The 26,558-nt window shown below is 45.4% G+C and overlaps 1 protein-coding gene across 3 annotated transcripts; it reads left to right on the top strand.

Moving 5' to 3' along the window:
- Positions 1 to 15,167: 15,167 nt before the first annotated feature.
- Positions 15,168 to 26,167, top strand: Herpud1 (homocysteine inducible ER protein with ubiquitin like domain 1). 3 transcript variants are annotated; one of them, XM_017798627.2, is made up of 8 exons: positions 15,168 to 15,441; positions 18,049 to 18,126; positions 18,222 to 18,293; positions 19,342 to 19,472; positions 22,181 to 22,303; positions 22,809 to 23,159; positions 24,580 to 24,685; positions 25,413 to 26,167. In XM_017798627.2, exons 1-8 carry the CDS (start codon positions 15,301 to 15,303, stop codon positions 25,575 to 25,577), a joined length of 1,167 nt encoding a protein of 388 aa, XP_017654116.1. In that variant the 5' UTR covers positions 15,168 to 15,300; the 3' UTR covers positions 25,578 to 26,167. The 3 variants fall into 3 exon arrangements, with proteins under 3 accessions (XP_017654116.1, XP_008833139.1, XP_008833140.1); XM_008834917.2 differs by having other exon boundaries at positions 18,219 to 18,293; positions 24,607 to 24,685; XM_008834918.3 differs by having other exon boundaries at positions 15,196 to 15,441; positions 18,219 to 18,293.
- Positions 26,168 to 26,558: the final 391 nt, after the last annotated feature.

Here is a 26,558-nt window from a genome sequence, read left to right as displayed (position 1 = left end):
ATAGGTTGAGTGCAAAGAACCATGATGCTGCCACCAGGAAACTTGGATCTGAGTTTTTGATACTCTCCCAAATTACCTGTGTAACCTCAAATGCCCCTCTTAACCTCTCTGGGCCTCCACTTGTGAAATGAAAAAATTGGGCCAGAGAAGGTATCACCAGACAATTTACCTGCTAGTGAGTGTGGTTTGCTCGAGGCATGGTTGACCAGAATGATGTCTGCCAAAGATGAACAGGTGGGGATAAGGGGAGACATTCCTCAGTCCTCGCCTCCCCTCCTATCCCACCTCTTCCTGCTGCCAAGCTGTAGAGCTGCCGGGCTGTATGGAAGAGATTCTAAAGCCCACTGCATCACTCTTTGCCTTTGGGCGACAAAATGCTTCACATTTTCATGCTAGGAGTTTTGTCCCTGGTGTTGCTGTTTTTGCTGTGTGTGACATCATGGGGTGATACCAGCTCTAGCCAGCAGCATCCCAGTGACCAAGGCAAAGGCTTCCCACTTATCTCCCACTGCCCAGTTAGGTGCCTCCCAGGTTCCCCCTTGGCATTTCAGCCCTCCAGAGTTAGTGATCTTCTTTCCTAGGCTCCCAGCCAGACTACTTGTGGCTTTGCAGTAAGTACAGTACAGCCTACTTTCTACCCAGTAACCCTGCCACTTCCCTGCTTACCAGGCCTGGGCCTCATTAGCCCATAGAGAGACCCACTTTGGACTAAATTCCTTTCAAACACCTTCCTGGCCTCTCTAGTGTAGTCAGGTTGAGGTTGGTTTCACAAGAATGAGACCAATTAGAATGTTCCAGAAGAACTACCTGGCTGGGAAGCCCCCAAGCATAGGCAAAGCAGCCAGGTTTCACTTGTGACTGTATAGTTCAGGCTGTCAACAAGCAATGTTTCAAGAGTGTTTACAAAACTGGGCTCAGGGAAGTCCAAAGACCTGCCTGGTTGGTTATGCCTCATTTGTGGGTGATTTAGTCTTGAGACTGAAGGCCCTGTGTGCTGCAGGTCCTCTTTCTGAAACATGCCACAGCAAATCTTCTGTCTGAAAACACTTAAGCCACTTTGTTGGGAGGCCTGAGAAATCCTCTGGATAAAAAGCCAGTGGCAAGTGACAAAGGCAAGGGTTTTTGAGAATATTAAAAAAAAAAAAAAAAGCCAGGCATGGTGGTGCACACCTTTAGTCCTAGCACTTGGGAGGCAGAGGCAGGCTGATCTCTGTGAGTTCAAGTCCAGCCTGGTCTACATAGACTCTGAACACCTCTCCATATCAGAAAAAAAAAAAAAAAAAAAAAAAAAAAAAAGAGGCTTGAAAGATGGGTAGTGTTCAACAGAAAGACCAATTCGAAAACTGGGGTTGAGAGAAGGCATGTTGAACCACAGGACAGCTTGAGCAAGGGCCAGCAAAAGAACAGCCCTAGGCATGCTGGGGGAGCCAGAAATAAACTCAATTTCCTAGAGTATGAGAGATATGCACACGGGAGAATCAGACCAGGAAAGCCAGCATGGAACAGTAGCAAATGCCTGTCATATCAGGACTCAGGAGGCCAAGGCAGGAGGATTGTGAGGTCAAGGCCAGTCTTGGCTATGTTCAAGTCCCTGGGTTTTTTGTTGTTGTTGTTGTTTGTTTGTTTGTTTGTTTGTTTTTGAGACAGGGTCTCCCTGGAGCCCCAGCTGACCTGGAACTCACTATGTACACCAGGCTGACCTTGAACTCACAGAGATTGGCCTGTCTCTGCTGGGATTAAAGGCTTTCACCACTGTGCCTGGCTTTGAAGTCCTCATCTTAAACAGACTGGAAGGCTCACAGATAACCCCAAGGAGCTTGCTACTGAAGGGGAGGGGCAGGGCCAAGCCTCAGGTAGTGTGTTTGGCTAGATGATGGGAAGATGCCTGAAGGCTAGTTAACAAGGCTTAGCTTCTAAACAAGGCAAATGGAACAGAGAAGAGGAAGGATACAGAGAAGAGTAAAATATGAAATGGAGATTTTCTGGATGCGTGTGTGAATGGAGACAGGGTTTCACAAACGGTGTAGGCAGTTGTAAAAAAGAAGTAACATGGGGGCAGGGAATTGGCTTCATGCGGAAGAGAGTGAACAGGCTTGGTGTGATCTTCTGTTAGTTATTTTTCTCATTGCTGTATGGAAATCCCTGACAAAAGCAGCTGAGGAAAGAAGACTTTTTGGCTGGCGGTTTGAGGATACAGCCTGTCTCACAGGTAAGGCATGTCAGCAGGAACTGGAGGCAGCTGGTCACACTGCTTTCCAAATCAAGAAGCAGAGATAGATAGATGAATACTGGTCCTCGGCGTGCTTTCTCCCTCTGTTCAGCCTGGGAGCCCAGCATACAGAATGGTGCTGCCCACATTCAAAGTGGGTTTTCCTACTTCAAATAAACTTCTCTGGAAACACCTGCACAGATCTTCCCAGAGATTCTAAATCCCATAAATTGATCAAGGTAAACTATCCCAGGTATTAGCACAACCAGGAATTGTGACTCTGGAGCTTTGGAAGAACTTGGCACCTTCCACCACGAGCCTGAAGGTCTTAGGAAACAGGAGCAGAAATAAACATGAGAGACCCACTCACAATCAGGGATAGCGAAAGCATAGCCAAACATCTAAGTCATGATGAGATTAGGAAAGAGCACAGGGAGCACAGGCCAGACCTTGGGAAGGGCTCCGTCTAGTATACAGGAGAAAGGAGAGGCAGCTTGCAGTTAAGCCTTCAAAGGAACACCGGAGGAGTAGCTCAGGAGGCTCCAGAGAAGGGGTTGAAGAACTGAGGTGGCCCATGCCTTAGCTGCAACTGGCTGAACCAGACGGTGCTGATGAGTTTGTGGTTCTGGGTTCCCTGAGTGCCCTACAGAGAATGGTGTGACACAGTGGCAGGTAAGGGACTGAGGAACAGAAGCACCTCCCTTCTGTCCTTGCTTTACCGACTTTGTGGCTGGAGAGTGTGTCTTTGCATTTACTTTCTTTTAAGAAGCACTTTTATTTATTTAGTTAGTTATTATTTTTACTTTATGTATATGAGTGTAATGCCTGTATGTCTGTAAGTGCATCAGTATTGCGCAATGCAGACGTCAGAGGAGGTCTTCGGATCCCCTGGAACTGGAGTTACAGACCATTGTTAGCTGCCATGAGGGTGCTGGGAATCGAACCCAGGTCCTCTGTAAAAGCAATCAGTGCTCTTAACCACTGAGCCATCTCTCCAGCCTTCTTCACTGGTGTTCAGGAGCCCTACCAGGAGTAGGTCCCTGAGTGATTTGTGACCTTAGTGTTGTGGGGTGCTTCACCAGAGAAGACCATTCAGTTTTGCTGAATGAAAGTCTTTGTTGGCCAGCGACTATTACACAAGGGTGTCGGAACCCAAGTGTGTAGCCCCAAGCCATCTCTACAGTAAGAAAAACCATAACCAGGGGTGAAAAGTTTAAGTTCCCAAGCTTACAGGTAGAGAGCCCCCTTAACAATGTCTATTCTAATAAGCAACAATTACTATTTTGCATAAGTAAGCCAAGCATAATTTACAGAAGTCATAAATCTGCAGTTAACAGGTGTACTCCAGGACACATTGACCTCTTTCCAAGACAACTGGGTCCTGCTGACCTGTGTTCCCATACCCTAGGCCAACAGCCTGATAATTTCAGAGACTAGAGTCAGCCTAAACTTTAACACGGCGTAGCTATGGTCAAGAGGATGCCCTATCACATTAGGCTACACATCTCACCTTTCCAAACTTCACATTTTTGATCTGTCGTTCCTCTCGGATTCAGCCTTCTATCTTGTCATTGCTCTTTTCCTTACATCTTAAATCTCTTCCTTCTGATCTAGCAACATACTCTGGTCTTTGCTACTCACCCTGACTCTAGAACAGTCATGTATTGCTCAGCAAATATTCATACGGGCCTCCAGATGTTCATGGGCTCCTTGAAATTTGGTGGAGACGTGCAGCGTACTCAGTTAATGAACTTTTCAGGGAAATGCTTCACTATGGAACTGTAGTTTTGAAACTCAAGGGGATCCCCTCCAGCTCTCTTTTCCATTCTTCAGTGAGCTGGACGCTGCTGGCTGAGGTAATGGGCTCACAAGATGAGAGCAGCTTTGATCATTGAGTCTTGGTGTGGAGAAGCAGAGCCTGAGGGCATAAAACTATTTGGAAAAGAGAAATAACCATTTGTTTTGTAGAACACAAACTTAGAGATTTGTTACTGCTGCAGAGGCTGCCATTATCCTGAGTAATTATGCCCTAACAAGACAACAACCAATCAGGGCTGGGGAGATGGCTCAGTGGTTAAGAGCACTGGCTGCTCTTGCAGAGGACCTGGGTTCGATTCCCAGAACCCACATGGTGGCTAGCAACCATCCATATCTCCAGTTCCAGGAGATCCGATGCCCTCTTCTGACCTCTGCAGGCATTGCATGGCACGGGTACACTTACATACATGCAAACAATATACCCATACACATAAAATAAAAGTAATAAATACAACATAAAAAAAGAAAAGAACAACCAAAACGCCTACCAAAAGGGAGAAACTCCTTCAAGCTCCTGCCCTGCGTCTCTCACTCTTCATTGCTGGTTTACTTATATAAAGTTTGTACACACTCTTCTGTTTTCCTGTCCTATCCACACTTTCACTCTCCAACATACATAGACATTCAATAAATGTTTCTTCTATGAATGAATGAATGGATCACATTGGTGGGAGTGGGAGCTGGTACCAATGGTATGGAGGTCAGTTGAACTATGTATTGGGACAGCAAGTGTGAGCTGGATGCTGCAGTTGTGAAGATGGGAAAGGAAGCTTGAGAGCCGGCTAGCAAAGGTGCTGTGCGAGTCTTTAGAGGTCAATAGATCACGACTGCAGAAAGGTAAACCTTAGGTGGGCACACACAGCGCCACTGAGAGGCAATAGCAGGGAGTGTGGGGAGTTTGGTGCTTCCTTTAGTGGAAAATGTTCAGAAAACATGGTTGATTTAGGTGCGGAGGTTTGGGGCAATAGCTTTCTCTCACTGTGACAAAATACCTGAGATGATAAATTTATAGGATGGAAAGGTATATTTTGGCTTATGATTTCAAAGGTCCATGGTCACTTGGTTCCATTGTTTCTGGGGCTATGATGAAGTAAAAACATCATGGTGGGCTGGAAAAAAGGAGAAGGAGGAGGAGGAGGAAAGAGAGAGAGATGGAAATCTGCAGACCTCTTATGTACCACACCCTCCAGTGACCTCACTTCCTCCCACTAGACTCCACACCGAAAAAGGATGCACCACCTCCCAGTAGACAGTGACCAAATCCCAAATATACAGCTTTTGGGAGATATTTAAGATCCAAACCATAACAGCAGGGTACAAGGGGAAGGGAACTGAGCCTGTTCCTTAAGAACCAGATACGGGGTTAGCTCCTTTAGACTTGGGTGTAGGACTGGTAAGGAAAACCTGCCCTGACCAGGCGAGCCATGAGAGACAAGGAAGAGAAAGCAGAGGTATTTACTTGGGCTGGAAAGACAGGAGAATGCAGAGTTGAATGGGAGCTGAGCTAGCAGGAGTAAATTAAGGGAGGACACCAAAAGGACCTACTCTTTTTTTTTTTTTTTTTGTCTTTGTTTTGTATTTGGTCTTTTTGAGACAGGGTCTCCCTGTAGCCCCAGCTAGCCTGGAACTCCCTATGTAGACCAGGCTGGCCTTGAACTCACAGAGAACCACCTGCCTCTGCCTCCTGAGTGCTGGGATTAAAGGCATGCACCATCATGCCCGTCAAGGGCCTACCCTTTTAACAAGAATGCCATTTGAGATATTTCTGTAGTCTTGAGTCTTTGCGGAAGTGCTGGGTCTAGTGTGAAACCAGTTTCAGGGTGGTTTCTTCCTTGTTTATATTAAGCATGTGTTCTACCACTGGGCTCCAGTCCCAGTTGGAAATGAGACTTTTGCTGGGGGATGAGGGTGAGGTGGTGGAGAGAGAAACTAACATACAATCAAAATTCCATTTAAGGCATGGAAAGACTGAACAGGAAAAGATACATGACATTTCAAATAAATGATTTATCCCCCCTGTTCTCTTTAAAGTAAAATACTGGACCACAGTTAGACTATTTAGATGAGGGCTGGATGGGAGGCTGAGACTGGGTGAGCCTGTGAACTTCTGCTGTTGCCTGGGCTGGTGCTCAGCTGTGACCCTTTCTTGTGTTCTGGCTAGAGGGCAGGGTCCACATGACTCTTAAGTGTCCTGGAGCCAAACAGGCAAACAGGGGAAGCCATAAACCTGGAGCTGGACATCCCAGCGGAGCCAGGAGCTGCTCTGAAAAACAGGCACCTGACAAGACAGGCCTGCCCACAACTCAGTCACAGTCCAATCCCCTGCGCGCGCGCGCGCGGGGGGGGGGGGGCATAGGGATTCTGTTATGTGGTGGTCGTTTTGTCTTCCTTCCTCCACTGGAAGAAAGACAAGGAAATAGCACCCCACGGAACAGACCAGCCCGAGGGGCTTTTTAGTTTTCTCTTTCCACCGTGATAAAAGGCATATCCAGTTCCCCATTTTCACTATTTCCAAGTGGACTCAGCAACTTCACAATGTCCATGAACACTCCAGTGCCAAAGATTTCATCATCCCACAAAAGATTCTGGAGGCATGAAGTGGTCAAAACCACTCCCTGGCAACTGCTGATCTACCGTCTCTATGGATTTGTCTGAATATTTCATATAAATAGATACAATATGTGGCTCTCTTCATGTCTGGTTTCTCTCTCTCAGCATACTGTTTCCAAGGATCACCCACATCAGAGCCTGTATCCACACTCCTCTCCTGTTGATGCCCAGTAACATCGCCCAGTGTTGACTGAATGCATTTCACCCATTTACCCACTGATAGGCACCCAGGCTCTCTCTACTTTAAGGGATGGTGTAAATAATTCTTACTTAAGTGTTTGCTTAAACTCCTATTTTCAATTCTTTGGATATATACCTCAAAGTAGAATTATTAGACCAGACGGTAATTTTATGTTTGACTTAAGGGAACCCTGGGGAGATTTTTAAACCTTAGAAGAATAGAGCGCTTTTTGTTTTGTTTTATTTTTTTTTGTGATGTGTGTGTGTGTGTGTGTGTGTGTGTGTGTGTGTGTGTGTGTGTGTGTGTATGTGTGTGTGTTCGTGTATGTGCAGGTACATGTGTGTACATGTGTATAAGCTAGAGGCCAACCTCAGTATCATATCTTTGGGAGCCAACCACCTTGTTTATTTGAGATAGGGTCTCTCCTTGGAACCTGGGGCTCTGCTGTTAGTCTAGGCTGGCTGACCAGTGAGTGCTAGGGCCCTGTCTGTGACTGCCTCCCTAGTGCTGGATTATGAGTGTGTTCTACTGTGACTAGCTTTTTGTGGGTGCTGGGATGCAGCTCAGCAGTCCTTATACTTGTTCAGAAGCACTTTACTGACTGAGCCATCTCTCCCGCCAAAGGTTTAGTATTAATTTTAGCCTTTTTTTTTTCCAGTGCTAGGGTTCCAACCCCAGGGTCTTGCACATCCCAGGCAAGTACTACTGCGATACAACCCCCAGCACCAAGGGTGGAGTTTCAAAGTGTACCTTTCTATTAATAATCAGTTAACCCTGTGTTAGGCTAGGAAACCTTGGCCTCATATGTCAATCTTGACTGGCTATACCCCTTGCAGGAGTTTTCCCATATACCTAACGCCTTAAAAAAATTCAAATTAATTTTCTTTGGTTTACAAAATGTGTGTAACAAACACTTTAAAGAGACAAATAGTATTGCCATGAAATAATAGGGGAATGCATATCATAAGTCCTCAAAGGCTAAAATCCATCTCCTTAAATTAAAAAAAAAAAAAAGGCTTGGGCTGGAGAGATGGCTCAGTGGTTAAGAACACTTGCTGCTTTTGCTAGAGGACCCAGGTTTGATGCCCAGCACCCATGTGGCAGCTAACAACTGTCCCTAATGCCAGTTTCAGGGGATCTGACACCCTCTTCTGACATCTGTGGGCATAGCACGACATGGTGTACTTACACAGATGCAGGCAATACACTTATACACATAAAATAAAAATAATAAATAAAAGATTTAAAAAGTAGTCCAGGTGTGGTGGTGCACGCCTTTAATCCCAGCATTTGGGAGGCAGAGGCAGGTGGATCTCTGTGAGTTTGAAGTTAGCCTGGTCTACATACCGGGTTCCAGGCCAGCTGGGACTACAGGAAGACAAAATGCCAAAGTAAATAAAGTAAATTTTAAAAAATTTAAGATTTTATTTTTATTTACATGTCTCTCTCTCTCTCTCTCTCTCTCTCTCTCTCTGTGTGTGTGTGTGTGTGTGTGTGTGTGTGTGTGTGTGTGTGTGTAGGTGATGAAGGAGGCCAAAAGAGGGTGTCGGATCCTTTGGAGCACCCCTGCCACGTGGGTGCTGGGATCTGAACCCAGATCCTCCTGATAGAGCAACAGGCACTCTTAACCTCGGAGCCATATCGTCTCTTTCTTAAATGAAACACTTTCCCATCACTGGCCACTGTTAGGAGGGGGATCTGCCTCCAGGGCAGCTTCTGGTAAGGCAAGAAAGCTGCTCTGGCTTAGTGTGGGCAGGAGAGTGGCCCCAAGATGGATTTCAAGAGTAGAGAACAAAATGTTCCCTTCCTGGGCTAGAAAGATGGCTTTTGCATGTGGCCATGGTGAAACTTCAGAAATGACCTTAAAAGGTTCACCATGATTGATGTTTGGATTATTTGGGGGATTTCTAGAAACCAAATAAAAACTAGTTCCAAAAAACAAAATGCAGAAGTTCCCCCAGGTCTGTGACACCAGATGGTTTTAAATAAAACATGCTCCTGTTCAGGCACCTCTGTCAGATCCAGTTTCAAAGGTTCTTTCCAGCTCAGGCCTGACTGTAAGTAAGACCCAGCCTGGTTCCTTTGTACTTCATATGCATGTTCAGAATGTAAACTGGACTAGAGCCCAGTACAGAGACAGCGTCACAGCAGGACATCGACAGGATATAAAGTCTCAAGGCCCTTTCATTTTCATAGATCCCATCTAAGAATTCGGATTTCTTTTCAGCCCACTGTCTTTCTTTCCTTTATCTATTTAAACTGCTATCTTTGAGGGACACAAAGGAATAGGCACTATATGATTTCACTTGTACAAAATCAACTGGAGTGGCTAGAAATCCACCTGAGATCAGTTGTAGAGGAGCCAGGAGGTTGACTAGGAAAGGACATTGGGGAGTTTGGGCTTGACAGGAAAGCTCTGTGCCTTGATAGGGGTGTGGGTTACGTAGGCAAATATGCTTGCCAAAATTCAAGATGTATGCCAATTATGCCTCAGATCTAATTAAGTAATGATTTCAAAGAAACTACTAGCTCTTCAAGTGACTTAAACTCTGTGCCTCAGTTTACCCAGTTGTAGGGTGGAAATGATAATAGTATTCTATTCTCCAAGGCAGTTGTGGGGCTTGAGTGATGAGGTCATGCATGATCCCTGAGGCTGTACCATGTGGCCATCCACCATGTGCAAGTCAGCCATTATTTCTGTGATGTCTATACATAGGGTAGGCTTCACTACCAAGTCCCTCTTCCTCCTGCTTTGGTTTTAAAGTGTCTTTTCCTTCATGATGTTCCTATAAGTCTATATTTCCTCTTCAATGGACAAGTGGAGTCATCTGGTCCCAGGTCTGTCCTCTTCTGTAATGGCTTAGATCCTTGCTACTTCAAACTCCCCACTGATCACACTTCATGAGTAAGCAAAGTCTTTCCTGAGCTGGTCCCAAGACTCCTTTCCATTCTTACAGTAACATTAACATGGCCGTTAAAGCTATCTAAAAATAAACTCTGTGCTGGTCACACTTGATCAGTAGTGCCTTTGAATTTCTACCCAACTGAGCGCATCAGGTCTGTAGTGGTTTAAATGAGAATGTCCCCCATAGTCTCCAAGTATTTAGATATTTTGGGAGGTTTTAGAAGTATGGCCATGCTGGAGGAAGTACGTCACTGGGGGTGGACTTTGAGAGTTCTTAAGCCTTGCCAGATTTCTAGTTGCTCTATGCTCCTGCTTGAAGATGTGATTGCTCAGCTTTCTGCTCCAGCCACCTCTGCTGCCATGACTCCCCTGCCATTATGGACTCTAATCCCTCTGGAATAATAATCCAAATAAACTCTTCCTTCTATAAATTGCTTTGGTCATGGTGTTCTAGTACAGCAACAGAAAAGTAATTAATGCAAGGTCCCACTGATGGGTCTGAGATGGCTCACAGACATCTGCTCTTTTTGGGGATGGGGTACAAGTCTTATTGTGCAGCCCAGGCTGATCGAGAACTTGAGATCTTCCGGCTTATGCTTCCTAAATTATGGGGTTACTGGTGTGTGCCACCACACCTACCTCATTTGCCCTTTGTAAAATGTGTACATTTTTTAATTTAAGTATATAAATGCAATAAAACACACAAATCTTAAGCATATAATTTGATCATTTTTTTGCAGTGCCGGGAGGGAACAAAGGGCCTGTGGGTGTCAGGCAAACGCTCTATCACTGAACTACAATCCCAGCCCCAATTTTATTAGTTTTGACAAACTTAGATGCCAGTATAACCCACACTCTTATCAAGACAGAGAATGTTTCCTCCCCTAAATATACCCTTCAAGCCTTGTAGTGTGCTCGCAAACATTCTCCACAGGGTCTGTGGGGAAACATTCTGATCTATAGTGCTTGTTGATCTCTTCGACAATCGTGCTCTACATGGTCAATCTCCAGCTATCAGTGTGACGTCACTGAGAGCAGAATTGGACAAGGAAACACACAATGAACCTTTGAAAAACAAGTGGGAATCACTGCCGTGCCCACCCAAGTCCATCTCTACTGTGCCCCTAAGCAGCTACCATTTCCTGTTACTCTAGAATACTTTTGCTTACTCTAGAGTTTCCTATGAATGGAATGATGTAGCATACTCAGTGATCCCTTGGTATCCATCGGTATCCATGAAGAATTTGTTTCAGGGCCCCTATGCTAAAACCTTGGATATTCAAGTCCCTTAGATAAAATGGCAATCATTGGCACAGAACCGTCACATATCCTCCAGGGAACTTTCAATGATCTTTAGATAACATTGTAATGCTATATAGTTGTTATACTGTGTCATTTATGCAATGACAAGAAAAATTCTATACAGTTCAGCACTGTACACAATTTTTTCTTTTTGTCTTTTTGAGACAGGGTCTCCCTGTAGCCCTAGCTGTCCTGGAACTCACTATGTAGACCAGGCTGGCCTTGAACTCACAGAGAGCCACCTGCCTCTGCCTCCCGAGTGCTGGGATTAAAGGGGTGTGCCACCATGCCCAGCTTGTTTTGTTTTGTTTTTTTTAATTTTTATGTGTATGAATGTTTTGCCTGTATGTATACAAGTGCATCTGTGTGTGCAATGCCTATGGAGGCCAGAAGAGGGCGTCTGGTCTCCTGGAATTGAAGTTATAGATGGTTGTTAGCCATCATGCGGGTGCTGAGAACAGAACCCAGGTCCTTTGGAAGACACCCAGTGATCCTAACTGCTGAGCCATCTCTCTAGCCCCTTGTTTTTATTTTTGAGGCAGGGCTCACTATGTAGCCCAGGCTGGCCTGAGCTTACAGGTATACACCACTATACCTGCTCCAGATACAATTTTTAAAACATATTTTTGCTGAAGTTGGTTGAATCCATGAATGCAAAACTCATGGAATCTAAGGGCTGCCCAGATTCATTGCGTCTGGGTCTTCATTCTTCCTGGTTTTAAGGTGAGTTCTTGTTGCCGCATTCCTTTTATACCTGAGCAGTATAACATTGTATGGAAGTACAATAATTTAACTTCCTGGTGATGGATATGGACTGTCCCCGGTGTTGTTATAAAAACAAGCTGCCGAAACATTCTTGTGCAAGTCTTAGTAAAAACGTAAATTTTCCTTTCTCGTAGGTCAGTTTCTATTACTATAATGGCTGGGTCCCAAGATATGTGTGTAACTTTACAAGAAAACTGCTAGACCAAACTCCACAGGGTTATACCATTTTACACCGTTACCAGTCATGTACCAGCATTCTGGTTGCTTCACATCCTTGTCAATATTGCTGTTGGAGGAATCGTCATGTCTCAGTTCATTTTGTGCTGCTACAAAATCACCAGTAGATTGATTTATAATGATCAGAAGTTTATTAGCTCACAGTTCTGGAAGGTAGAAAGTCCAATATCAAGGTGTCAGAATCTGGTAAGGATCTTCTGTCAGTATCATAACATGGAAGAGGGCATCACATAGTAGAAGAGGAGAGAGTGCTAGAACAAGAGAGAAAGAGATAGAGAGGGGAAAGGTTAGAGAGAGATAGTATGAGCATTAGAGGGGTGAGCCCTCAGTGGGATAAGGAGCCCACCTGTGATAATCACATTGTCTGTTTTTCTACTTTCGTATTTCTGTTATCAACTTCCCTACCCTTTAGATTTGTAGGGACACTGAGGGGCACATTGTGTTTATCTTTCTATGCTTGACTCATTTATCGATGTTTTCCTAAACATACTATGAGCAGAATCACCAAAGCCCTTCAGAGGGGGCTATTTCACGGGGAGATCATTCAGGAGGGAAACAAATTTGGTGAGTTTTTCTCCTAAGGCTGCAAAGTCAACAACATAGACTTTTTATCTCCACTGCTATGGATCAAACCAAAAATCCCATCATGTTAGGTACCTAGACTGCCACTGAGCTGCATCTCCAGCCCACCGGTTCCTTGTGTACTACTGAGTAGAAATGGACAAGCTGTCCAGGGCCCTGAGGCTTGTCCCTGCATGCTAGGAGAAAGTACTCTGTTGGCATAATGCTTTGCCAGGGAGGCCCTTATCTCCTACCTGGCCCGCTCCCCAAGGCCTCTGCCTCTCTTATCTGCTCTTCTGCCCATTGGCAGTTTCTAGCTAGCAAGCCGACCAGATCATAATCACTTATTTTCTCCCATCAAGAGGTAGTAAATGCTCCATAATTTGTGGGGCCCAGTGCAAAATGAAATTGAAGGGCTTACAGAGAACTTTAAGAGGGTGAGGCTTAGAGACTAAAAGCATTTGCTCACGGGACTGGAGTTCAGATCCCAGAAACCATGTAACAAGCTGAGCATGTCGGGAAAATACCTATATAATCCCAGCTCTGTTGCACATAGAGACAGGAGGATTTTGGGGGCTTGCTGGCTTCCAGTCCAGTTCCAGGAGAGACACTGCCTCAGAGGAAGTGGAAGACTTGTGACTCTCTTCTGGTCTCTCTATTCCTATACATAGATGAGTGCATCTGCAACATGTGCACACACACAAAGTAAATTTCTTTTTATACAGAATTTTAGCTGGGCATGGTAGTGCATGCCCGTAGTTCCAGTACTCAAGAGAGGCAGAGGCAGGCCTAGTCTACATAGCAAGTTCCAGGCCAGCCAGTGCTACATAGTGAGACCCGGTATGAAATTAGATAGATAGATAGATAGATAGATAGATAGATAGATAGATAGACAGATAGATAGATAGATGATTGATAGATAGATGATAGATAGATGATAGATAGATAGATAATAAAAACACAAAATAAGAGAATTTCAAGAGAGAAATAACAGGGTATTAAACCAAGGGTGAAGCCCATTCAACCACACAGGTCCCATACCCTTGGAGACAGAGCCCCTTGTGATCAGAAATGATCACAGAAAAAAGCATGTAGACAACTCATGAGGCAGCTCTCAATGACTGCCACACTTTTTTAAACAGGGTCTCACTATGTAGCTTCTGCTGGCCTGGTACTCATTATGTAGACCAGGCTGGCCTTGAACTCATAGAGATCTACCTGTCTCTGCCTCCAGAGTGCTGGGATTAAAGGTGTGTACCATCACATTAGACTTCAAAAACTTTCTTAACACAAAAGCTGAGAATGAATGCACCTGATGTTTTGTACATGTTGCAGGTAGAGCACCTGCAAATGCCTGGCTGTTGGGGGATGCAGTGCATCCTCCAGAGAGATGCTGAAGTTCTAGCCACAGGACCTAGGACACACAATCTTTGTGGAAGATGTTAAGATGAGATCATTGGGCCCTACTCCAATATGACTTGTATCCTTATAAAAAGATAAATTTGGGACACAGAGACAGATATGCACAAGAGAGATGATACAGATACATTGCACATGCATATGCATGCACACATGGAGAAGGCCATGTGAATAGGAAGGCCAAGACTGGAGTAATACTGCAAGCCAAGAAATGCTAAGGACAGCTGGCAATCCTCCATAAGTCAGGAGGGTAGCACCAACAGACTCTCCTCTAGAAGATGCAACCGTGCAGTACACTCTGATTTCAGACTTCCAGTCTCTGCAGCTGTGAAATACATTTCTGTTGCTTAAATCACCAGTCCCACAAGCTCCTCACATGGCTGGAAATTCAGGTGTTTCCACAGGATTGAGACGACGATGGGGTCAGGGCAATGCCACTTTTGTTTTTCAAGCTGATAGGGTACAATGGAGTGTCAACAGCCCCCAATTTAAAGGCAGCGGGTGTTGCCAGCCTATAAACGATTCCCGTCTCTCGTCTCCCAGGGTAAACTGGATTGTGGCTAGCTTGCCAATATTAGAGAGGATATCTTATGCTTGGTGCAATGTACGTTTAAGGCGGGCAAATTGGCAGCTGGTGCCTGGATCCTCCATCCTCCCAGCCCAGAGTGCCACAAGCCTGCTTCCTCCCAGCCCCTAAGGCGGACCCGGGGCGCCAAGTCAACTCAAGGATTCTGAGGCTAGCCCAGGACGGGAGGCGTCCCTAGGCCACCAGACTGCAGGGCCACCCGAGGGAAGTGAAAGGGGACGTGGGCCCGCCGCCTGGGGTCAGAAAGGGCGGGGTCCCCTTTGTGAGGGAACACTTTGCTGAGACTGCCAGGCTGGGAGTCAGTCCCGCCGCTCCGCTCCGGCGCCGCACGCACCCGGGCCAGGGCCCCTGTCCCCTCAGGGCCGGACCCCAGTCCCGCAGCACACCGCGACACCGCCTCCGAAGCCCGGCTCAGGATGACGCAACCGCGGCGGGTTGCATCATCCCGCGCCCTCGCACTCAGCCCGCCCCTCCGCCGCCCGGGCCCGGGCTCTGATTGGGCCACGTTGGGCAGTGACCTCTGCCTCAGCCAATGGACGGTGGCCACAGTGAGGGCTGCCTGCAGAGCCCGGCCGCTGGCCGCCTATAAAGGGTTCCCGAGGCCCGGGCGCGCGTTAGGGAGACGGCGACTGTTGTGGAACCTGAGACGGCTGCGACGCGGTCCGCTTGGCCTCTCGGAGCGCAGCCGGGCCGCCAGCGCAGCCGACATGGAGCCCGAGTCTGAGCCGGTCACGCTGCTGGTGAAGAGCCCCAACCAGCGCCACCGCGACTTGGAGCTGAGCGGAGACCGCGGCTGGAGCGTGGGCCGCCTCAAGGCCCACCTGAGCCGCGTCTACCCCGAGCGGCCGGTGAGAGGGGTCCCGGGGAGCCACGCCCGGCTGCGCCGCCCGCCACCCTCCGCGGGGCCGCGTCCCCCTTCCTGCCTACGTCCCCCTTCCTGCCTACGTCCCCCGCGCCCCTCCGCTTGTCCTGCGCCTGCGGTCGTGTCGGTCCCGGCCGCCACCCCTCCCGCCTTGCCTCTGCCGACTCCTGGTCGCTTGGCCTCCGCGTGTCCCCAAGCCCCTAAGGTTGTCTTCAGGCCGTCCCCTCCCCCGTCCTCCCGGTTGGCGACCCTAGACACAGTAGTTTGACCTTGGAAGAGTCACTTCCACTTCCCGGTCCAAGCCTCCGTCCTCCCCACCCCCACAACCAGGCGACTAGGTGTTCCCAATTCGGCTTGCATCCAGTGGGTAGAAATAAGAAAAAGAAATGTTGGCAAACGAGATTTCTGGGTGCAGAGGGGACAGAAGAGCGCGGGTGCCAGCCCGGGCCAGTGGCTGGAGAGTCGGAGTGAGCACTCAGGCACCAGTTCGGAAGGTCCCACGCCCAGAAGCGAGACGTGGCTCATCCCCTCCTGCCACCTTCGGTTGGCCGCCCTTCCCTGTCGCTCCGCTCTCCTAAGGTCTCACTTAGTCTTGGGAGGAGCCGGTGAACTTTCCAGCCAAGGGTGACGGAGGAGAGAAACAGGTGGGGGGAGTCGCTTCGAGCCTGCTTTTAGGACCTCGGTGGGCCAGTTAGACTTTATTGCTTTGCTTTGGTGGACACATCTGTCAACAGCGCCCTTTAGTCCCGCCCACCCCCGCTCCCACCACGTGATGTTCCAGGCTGTGCTCTGGAACTTCCTGTATTTACTTTGTACTCTGATATTATGTAAGTGTCCACAAGTGCTCTTCTGTATCAAACGGGAAGAGGGCATGGGGTGGTCACAAATAGAGACTAGGAGCTCCAGCCGACAGTGGCGCGTGGGTGTCGGTTTGGTTTTGTTCCGTATTGTGGAGAATGTAGACGGGACATTTCCCTCTGCGTTGTATGGATTTCCTTACCTGTGCTGTAAGCTTCCAATCCATTGACCTTTAGAACCCATCGGACATTTTGCAGTTTTACCATAACTGCTTCCAAGAAACCAGGTGGCCTTGGGAGATGGTTGTTAGGCACACAAGTGATGCAGGTGTAGGTCTCTGGTTGCATCATTTGTACAAGGCTGTGTTTTGAGACATGTTTTCTTCAGGCAAGATTGTTGTGAAGACCTGAGGTCACCCGAGTATACAAATCTGTTTAGGAGGAAAAGGTGCAGTGGTGCACCCTTGTAATCCAGCCTTGGGAAAGCCAAGGAGCATGATTAGGAATTCCAGGCCAATCTGGGCTGCATAGTAACAGAGCCTCTCCCCAAAATTAGGGGGAAGCAGGCTCTCATTTGTTTTCTGCAGTACATGGTGTAGGGAGAGCAGCCCATCTTTATGATACTTGCTTAGTATTTAATTTTCAGATTATTTGGCAAATTGATGTGTATAGCATTTACCTATAAAGCCAGTCATTGAGGACAGTGGTGAACACAGCATCCTGTGTATTTTTGTTTTAGGTACACTGTGTCAAAAGGTCCTTATAGATGTTGATAATTAGATGCAGGTTTTTTGGTTTTGAGACCAAGTTTTGTAGCCCAGGCTAGCTTGAGCTCTTTAAATAGCTTGAGGAGGCTGTCCTTCTGCCTCTCAAGTGCTGAGTTTATAGGTATATGCCACCAATCCTAGGTAGAGGCAGTTGTGCTGGGTTGTTTTTTTGGAGGCGGGGAGTATTTTGAGACAGGGTCTCACTCAAACGGAGTTTGGCCTGCAACTTGTACATAGCCCTGATGGCCTCAAACTTCTTCCAGAGCCGCCTGAGTGCTGAGATTCTAGATAAGAGCCAAGTCTGGTTTCTTTTGTTATCTCACAGACTATTTGGAAGGAACAGCTTAATGTCAAGTTTTACATAATTGATTATTCTGGCAAGAGCAGGTAGATAGGTGGGTGATCTCAGGGTATTGCCTTTGGTATACAGTATTTGAGGATATTGCTTTTAAGTATAGGTTTTTAAAAGTATGATTTATGATTTGAGAGAAATTAAAATAGATGTTAAAAGTGAGCACTGTAGTTGGGCGTGGCCAGCCTGGTTTACATAGTGAGTTCCAGGCCACTGGGGCCAAAAGACCAAAAAAAATTTTTTTTTAATTAACTAATTAAAAATAAAAGTGAGCATTGTATAAAAGTGTGTGGAGTTCCCATGGAATCTTGACTCCAGCAAGGCCGACCTGAGGTGGTTTAGGTGAAGACTGACCTCAGGAGCAGTTTCCTCGTGGACTCATTGTTGCCCAAGCACTACATAAGGTTTTAGTGGCAGAAAGCAATTATCCTCAGTAAGAAGTCAGGTGTTTCAGCCGTTTTTAGGGCTGGAGATCATTTGCTTTTCCCATATGCATGAAGTCAAGTACTTTCTAAATAAGTTTTGTGTGGGAGAACTTTTTTTTCTAAATTATTTATTTAATAACCACATAATTAGTAAGTGTGTAGAACTTAAAAAAAAAATTGTCCTCCTGTGATGCTGGGGGAAGCAGTTATGGGGATAAATGCTGACCTGTTTTTCTTTCTGTTCACAATTAGCGCCCAGAGGATCAGAGGGTAATTTATTCCGGGAAGCTGCTGTTGGATCACCAGTGTCTCCGAGACTTGCTACCAAAGGTACTTTGTGTCATTGAAGCATTAGTTTTGGGGTGTTGTGAGGCATTTACAGGTTGGATTCAGGTCCTAAGGTACCTCTTTGTTACTTCCAGCAGGAAAAACGACATGTTTTGCACCTAGTGTGCAATGTGAAGAGCCCCTCAAAAATGCCAGAAAACAGCCCAAAGGTATGCCTGCTTCTTCCTGATAACAATTTGTGTCCCTCAGATTCTCTAGGGAGAAAGAAAGGAAGTTGAGGAAAATTAAAGATTTTACAGTGTTTTCTCCAAATCCTGTCAGGATATAGGGACTGTGTTCACGGTATAGTGAGGGTTTGGTGTAGTGGTAGCAGACTGTGGCGTGTGTGCTATGTGGAAAGTGTCGTCACACCTGACCCAAGGTTTACTGTGTGCCCAGAAGACGCAGCAGCACAGTGCTTACTGAAATGTGCACAGAGCGTGCTTCTCTAAGGAACATTAATTTTCATAAGGAGTAAAGAAATAGATAAAATGTCCATTGTGATTATTTAGGTAGCAAAAGGCTCTTTTAGTCTTTATTAGGTGAAGCCTGAAGACTTTTTCTTAACAGTCAAAAACATTTTTCCATTTTATTGTTTAAACGGCATTATAAATACTCTAATGTTGTGACATGCTCTAAATTTGCATCACACCTATAATTCTACAACACCTGAATATCACATAGGAAATTCCCTTTCCTTTATATTGCTGCCTGGTTGTATTTGTAAATCTTGTTGGTCAAATTTAATTTCTAAACCTAGTAAGTTAGCGCCATACATGTTAGCGTTATCAGAAACTTTTCCCTCTAATGATGGGTGTGTTCCAAGATCTTAGCAAAACTCTTAAGGGAAACAAAAAATGTGGATTAATATTTTTTCCAGATTATCTCTTTCTCTTCCTCTCTGTATATGTGTATATATCGAGAGATTGGTATATATATTTAGAATGAGGTTTTCGGTTGGGTTTGAACCTGGGAACCTGGGCCTCATGCCTATTAGACAAGAACTCTTCCACTGAGTTGCATTCCCTGGCCTTAGTATCTATATGTTCAAAATTGAGTTGAGCAAATTTCCAAATCTGTTTTGTTTAGTGCTAACTATACTTAATTTTGTCAACTTCCAGGGTCGGGCTGGGGGCATATGCCACTTGAAGCAAAATAATTCCATTAGTTTGCAGTTGCATCAGGTCCTTTGTTCTGATGTTCATATTCTTAACATAGGGTGCTGAATCCATAGAGCAACCCAGTGGCCCTAATCAGGGACAGTATCCTGGAGATTCCTCAAGTGATGGTTTAAGGCAAAGGGAAGCTCTTCGGAACTTTTCTCCCTCCGGATGGGAGAACATCACAAGGTGAGTGTTAAAGAACACTAATGTGTTTTATTTGTGGCAATTTAAGGATGAGGTGTGTTTACACAAGTTGTCAAAGAACTTCATGCTATAGGGGCTGGAGAGATGGTTCAGCAGTTAATGATCACTGGCTGCTCTTGCAGAGGACCCGTGTTCTGTTCCCAGTACCCATATGGGGCTGACAACCATCCATAACTTCAGTTCAAGGGGCTCCCAACACCCTCTACAGACATTACACATGGTATACTTACATATATGCAGGCAAAACACATATATACAAAATAAAAAATTTTTTAAAAGACATAAAGATGGCCTCACTATCTCAAGACCTCATATATTTAGTTTCTCTCTTTTTTTTTTTTTTTTTTTTTTGGTGTTTTGAGATAGGGTTTCCCTGTCTGCCCCACCTGACCTAGAACATACTATATAGACCAGGCTGACCTCAGTCTCTCAGAGATCTGCCTGTCTCTGCCTCCCAAGTGCAAGGATTAAAGGCATTCACTACCATGCCTCGCTCTATTTACTTTTTCTTACTAGATACCCTTTGGGGATATATGTAAAAGAGTAGATACATGAATTGAAAATATAGCCCCCTACATGGTATGCTTCCAGTGGGCCTGCCCCATGATTGCAGAAGAAACAGCTGTCTAAGCACTGTACAGTGATCTGCTTTGTTTATCCTAACAAAGGATACAATAGATGTTTTGCTAAGTATGGTACTAGAGATACCATTTCTTTAGGACTGTTCTCCAGAGCGAAAGCCAGAGGTAATTGCATGCTCTAATGTTTGGATTTTATAACTCTTGGAACACCTCATTCTAAAAGTATTTGGGGGAGAAAATGCCATGTACAGGTGAGATTAATTCTCAAACTCCTCTTTTTTCCTTTCCCTAATAGTTGTTTTTGAGATGGGGTCCCACTAGGACCCCACTAGGCTGACTGAAACTCAAGCTCTTCCTGCTTTAGCCTCTTGAGTGTTAGGATTACAGGTATGCACCAAACCCACCTGGTGCTCCAAGCAGGTTTTATATTTAATCTTTCCTAAAGCTGCACCTTTGAAGAAGGGGTAGGTAATTTTTTTCCCTGACGGAAATACTCAAGTATTTGCAAAAGCAGAAACAGCTGCATAATGGATCCCATGTCATCATCCAGGCCAACCGAAAGCTTTGCCTCACTTGTTTCAGCTGTTCTTTCTTTTTGAAGTATTGAAAAGAAATTCCCAGACATCTTGTCATTTCATCCCTCCGTTCTTCAGCGTATGACTGCAGAAACTTTGAGTTGTCTTGCACAGCAGTGCCACCGTCATGACATCTAACAAGTATGAAAGCACTGGGCATCTGAACCCTATGCTTGCATAGCAGACACTTTACCCACTGAGTCATCTCCAGCCCCAATCCTGTGACTTTCTAAGTTATATTGCTCAGAGGCTATAATTTACAAGAAGATTAAAAGATTAAGTAAAGTTTAAAAAGTAAATGAGCCGGGCATGGTGGCACACGCCTCTAGTCCCAGCACTTGGGAGGCAGAGGCAGGCGGATCTCTATGAGTTCAGGGCCTGCATGGTCTACATAGTGAGTTCCAGGCCAGCTGGGGCTGCAAGGGGACCCTGTCTCAAAAAGACCCCCCCCCCCCAAAAAAAGTAAATGAAAATATACATGTTGTTTTACTTATTTCTCTTAGAGAATTTCCTTTTGTAAAGGAAATTGCAAGTGTTTTTGAGGTACATTATCGGATTTAGGAATAAGAGAGGAGTGCTAACAAGTTAAACTCAACGGCTACAAACATTCTGGCCCTAAGTCAACCTAGGTTGTTCTTAACATCCTTGTTTGAGATGTCTTTTTAGGAATAGAAATTTATCTCTAGGCAATTCTTATCAGTTGTGTTGAAATTTCTGACTCCCAACCAAAAAGCAGTGTACCCAGGTTCTAGAGTGTGGGCCTTCTTTCCCCTCTCATGTGCCCCATATTTCCTTTTCTCTCCTGTCTTCAGCTGTATAAGAAGTACAAAGCCCCCAGCCCCCTGTATGCCAGCTGGAGGAAAGTGAAGGCTGTTGCAAGCCTGAAGAAGTGAGCCTTGCATCACATAAACCATGTTTCAAAGTCCTGATCCTTTAGCTCATGACCTTGTACAAGTCTCTTATTTTTTTCTAAGCCATACTCAGGCTTCCTTTGTAAAATAGGGGTGGAATCCTCCCTGTAAGGTTGGTAGGGATCCATCAACCTTTGTGGGATACCAGATACTCAGTGAGCACACAGGTGGGATATCACTTTGCATTCAGAACTGCTGCAGTGTAGATTCTAATCTGAGGTCAGGGAGGAGAAGGAGATACCTTTGAGGAAAGACTTAGGAATGTAGCTTGTGTCACCCTAAAAACATCAATGGATTTAGTCTTGAGTGAGACTCTGAGAGCAGCTGGGCATCTGATCAATCTGAAAAAGCTTCGGCCTGTTAGCGTGTCTGTGTAGAAAGCACACAGCACTCTCCCTGATGACATGATGAGAGCCTACTGCAAGACAGGGCTCTGTTTCCATGGGGTCTGAAACTTAGCAGGCTGGTTGTTGTTCAGTACTCTCTGTGCTCCCTTTATAGGGGTACATTTCTGTGAGGTTTGACCTGTCTCCTAGACTGTAATTGCTGATGGTAATTTAGTGTTTTGCTCTTTGTCCCCAACCAACTCAAAATATGCTTGTTTTACTTGAATCTTTATGTAGGCCTGAAGCTGTCCAGCAGGCATTCCAAGGCCTAGGGCCTGGCTTCTCTGGCTACACAACCTACGGGTGGCTGCAGCTCTCCTGGTTCCAGCAGATCTATGCAAGACAGTACTACATGCAATAGTGAGTCCTTCCCACCATGCTGGCCATGGTTGAGGGAATGGAGGGAAATCCCATTTGTGCTCTGGAGTTCTGAATGGAGAGAGGGGAGTGCTTTCCAGTCTCTCAGAGCCCGGCTCGTTCTGCTTCTGTGGTGGAGTGGAATGGGGATGACAACAGCTTCCTGATTTGTGTATTGATGCAGAGGTGCTTGCACTTTAATGCCTTTATTTAGAACATGTTGACCTCTCTTTGAGTTTATAGTATCTAAAGCTTAGTGAAATTTTAAATTTGTTTATGCACCATAATTTTATGATGGTCTTCATATTTAATTCTGGATGTGCTTTGCCACATGACTTTTTAAAGAAAAGACATATTTATAGATGAGACTCTTGGCAAAAAGTTCTTCACTAAAATTCAGACAAATTGAGTGTGTGTATACCTAGTCCTAATTGTTAACAGTAAAAGACCCCTGTGTAAATACACTTGAGAGCCCTATCTCATGGTGCCTCTCTTGTTTTTATTCTAGTTTAGCTGCTACTGCTGCATCAGGAACTTTTGTCCCAACACCAAGTGCACAAGAGATACCTGTGGTCTCTGCACCTGCTCCAGCCCCTATCCACAACCAGTTTCCAGGGGAAAACCAACCAGCCAATCAGAATGCAGCTGCTCAAGTGGTTGTTAATCCTGGAGCCAATCAGAACTTGCGGATGAATGCACAAGGTGGCCCTCTTGTGGAAGAAGATGATGAGATAAATCGAGACTGGTTGGACTGGACCTATTCAGCAGCTACGTTTTCTGTTTTCCTCAGCATCCTCTACTTCTACTCTTCCCTGAGCCGATTCCTCATGGTCATGGGTGCCACTGTTGTTATGTACCTGTAAGCAGACAGCCCCTCTCTCTCTTGTCCTTACTGAAAATTATATTGCACTGTGACCTGAGTACAGATATTTTGTTTGAGTGTGTCATCATTGAAAGAGGTGTATTTAAATTGTCATTCTGGCCCTTTGAATGCAAGGAGCCCACAGCTTGCTTGTGTGTTGCCCAGAATAAGTATGTGCTAGTGCAAGAACATCTCATTTTCCAGCTAAGTTTCCTGTCAGGTTCATGGAGGCAGGGGCAGTTGTATCTGCCTCAGCAGAACATAGTTCCTTTTTTTGAGATAGGGTCTTTGCTTTTACCAAGCTTCAGCTGCCTTGCAGGACAAAGGTCAGGCAGTGACCCTTTGCACACTTGATATTTGGCCTCATCTGTGCTCTCGAGCAGCTGTTGTCAACTGCAGATAATTTCGTACCTTCTCCTAGGGGACATTTGGCAGTGTCTGAGGGACATTTTGGGTTGTCACTAGAGGGGTGGTCCTGCTGGCTTTGAGTAGGTGGAAACAGAGGGTACTTTTAGGCATGCTCCTAGCTTAGAGGGCTAGGTTTCTGGTTGGAATGGAAAGGAGAAACTTTTCCCTTAAAATAAAAATGGATTTTATTTAATTCGTAAAAACAAATATTTAATGTAAGAAGCACTCATATCTCCATAATTATTCTTTTTTTTTTTTTTCCGGTCCTTTGCTTTTTTGAGACAGGGTCTCCCTGTAGCCCCAGCTGGCCTGGAACTCACTTTGAACTCACAGAGATCCACCTGCCTTTGCCTCCCGAGTGCTGGCTCTCCACCACGCCTGGCTCTCCATAATTATTCTTAATATTTTATTGTGTTTGTTTTGAGACTTTCATTAGATTTTCCAGTTAAAGCCTTTAGTCAGTTTCTATGGCCACTAGAATCTTATTACTATTATTATATAATGTGTGTATGTAATTACAGCTTTATGTATATTTTCCACCTCTGTCGAGATTGTGGTTTTATTTTTGTTTCTGTGGTGCTGGGAATTGGGCTTAGCCTCATACATGCTAGATAAGCAAGCATTCTTTTTCTAACCTATATCCCTGGCCTGCTCTGTAGCCCACTCAGGCTTTGAACTTTAGAATTCTCCTTCCTTAGCCTCCCAAGTAGCTGGGATTACAGGCCTGTGCCACCATGCCTGCCTGCTCTGTTGAGGTTAAGTATAAGGTTTAGTTCATATAAACAAGCATTTATTAAGCACATACTTACTATGTGTCAGATGCTATTTTATTGCTGATGAATAAAAGAATCTCTGCCCTCAAGGACCTGTGGCCCAGGAAAAAAATCTAGGAGGCTGACAGGCTGGCTGTGCAGATGGTCTCACATGAGCTTCTGGTGATGAGCCTTAGATTCTTGTGTGGATCGCACAGTGACTTAGCTAAGATGCACCTGCTTGTGCTTTTTCAAAGGCATCACGTTGGGTGGTTTCCATTCAGGCAGAGGCCGATTCAGAACTTCCCGGATGATGGTCCTCCTCAGGAAGCTGCAAATCAGGACCCCAACAATAACCTGCAGGTATGGAGTCTCTGCTGGGCTGGTGAGGCTCACTTTCCTTCATGCTCCTCAGTCCCTACCTTCAGATTTTCAGCCTTGTGGCTTGTCTTTTTTTTTTTTTTAAGCAAAGTATTCTGTGATTTTTTTTTTTAATTTTATTGTTGGAGCAGCAGCTGTTTTTAAGACTTTAAATATCTATACAGTCATATGGCAATTGGCATTTTTGCATAAGTTGATTGATTTTTTTTTTTTTTTTGACCCGACATTTTGATATTAAGAAGCGTGTAACAGTGGTGCTGTACTATGGGAACTGCTGACAGATGGTTATTCTAATTGACGAGGCACATAAGCTCGCCTCCAAACAGATTGTTACAGTATGCATAGTACATCTGTAGTATGTTTTCAGAACACTGGGTTTCCATTGTTTCTTAACTTGGAGCACTACCCAGACTTGAAGACTGTTTAATGTATGGTAAAGTTAATTACCATTTGGTAACAGTTGAAGATCAGGGTACTTCATTTGTTCTGACACTGGCCGACAGGAATATTCAAAACTGTGGAAGGTCACCAGCAACAGATGTACTGTGGAAGCCCAAGGAGCCTCTTGCAACCAAGGACTCATTCCCCAAGGACTGGTCTGCCTGCCAGGCTATGGAGCTGGGGCCCAGGGCTTTACCCTGTCCTGTCCTCAGGACACTGGGTGTTCATCTCGGCCCTAATCGTTTTCTCCTTGTGTTTTTGCCTGTAGGAAGGCACTGATCCTGAAACTGAAGACCCTAACCATCTCCCCCCTGATCGGGAAGTGTTGGACCCTGAGCAGACCAGTCCCTCATTTATGAGCACAGCATGGCTAGTCTTCAAGACTTTCTTTGCCTCTCTTCTTCCAGAAGGCCCTCCGGCCATAGCAAACTGATGGCACTTATGCTTTGTTGCTGGAAGCTTTCGCAGCTTGGACTGGATCATCTGGCTCCAGCTTAATCTCCTCACCTGGATATGACTCAACAGAGTCACTGAAAACCCACAGGATGATGGTATGCTTTTGTGGCAAGCAAAAGCACCAGCTAAGACCTGAAGCCATGATACAAATTAACGAACCCAAACTGAACAGGGCTTCTCATATCTTTGTTCTGAAGAGCTTTAATATATACTGTATGTAGTTTCATAGGCTCTGTAAGTAGAAGGCCTGGGTGTCGCATGTAATGCCTGAAGAGCCTCCCCAGATGTGTGTGTGCATGTGTGCTGTACATAGAAGTCATAGATGCAGAAGTGGTTCTGCTGGTACGATTTGATTCCTGTTGGAATGTTCAAATTACACTAAGTGTACTACTTTATATAATGAGTGAATTGCTAGACATGTTAGCAGGACTTTTCTAGGAGAGACTTGTGTATAATTGCTTTTTAAAATGCAGCGCTTTCCTTTAAACTGAGGGCAACTTGGCAAAGGTGAAACCTTTGCTGAGCTTTCTGTTCAATAAAGTTTTGCTATGAATGATTGGCAGAGTCTCCCATTGTTCTGGCAGTTTACTGTGTCCTTTGTCACCAGAGGGTCAGCAGTTCAGCTGCTGATTAAGTAACCTGAATACTTCTTTTTCCTTTTGTTTTTTTTAAAATTATTTTTAGTTTTTAATTTTGTGTGTGCATACAAGTGCAGGTGTCTGGAGGCCAGAAGAGGGTGTTGGATTCCTTAGAACTGGAATTACTAGTAGTTGTGAGATGCCTGATGTGGATGTTGGGAACCAAACTCAGGTCCTCTGCAAGAGCAGTAATATGTACTCTTAACCACTGAGCCATCTCTCCAGTCCCTCCGTGCTGCTTTTCCTAAAAGGCTGTTTGTACCAGTGGAGGATGAAAAGGGGAGGCTGTGGAAGTTCTCCTTCACTAGGGCTGTGCCAGT

Source organism: Nannospalax galili, unplaced genomic scaffold (genome assembly GCF_000622305.1).
Source record: "Nannospalax galili isolate Female #2095 unplaced genomic scaffold, S.galili_v1.0 scaffold957, whole genome shotgun sequence".
In the NCBI taxonomy this organism is placed as follows: domain Eukaryota; kingdom Metazoa; phylum Chordata; class Mammalia; order Rodentia; family Spalacidae; genus Nannospalax; species Nannospalax galili.
Note: the sequence above shows the minus strand (reverse complement) of the source record. Positions and strands in the feature narration are given on the sequence as shown.

Bases quoted from the DNA above. Each gene is read 5' to 3' on its own strand.
- Herpud1 (XM_008834918.3), top strand. From the start codon at position 15,301: ATGGAGCCCGAGTCTGAGCCGGTCACGCTGCTGGTGAAGAGCCCCAAC. The intron at 19,473-22,180 runs GTGAGTGTTAAA...ATCTTTATGTAG, and splicing joins GGATGGGAGAACATCACAAG to GCCTGAAGCTGTCCAGCAGG. The intron at 23,160-24,579 runs GTAAGCAGACAG...GCTTTTTCAAAG, and splicing joins GCCACTGTTGTTATGTACCT to GCATCACGTTGGGTGGTTTC.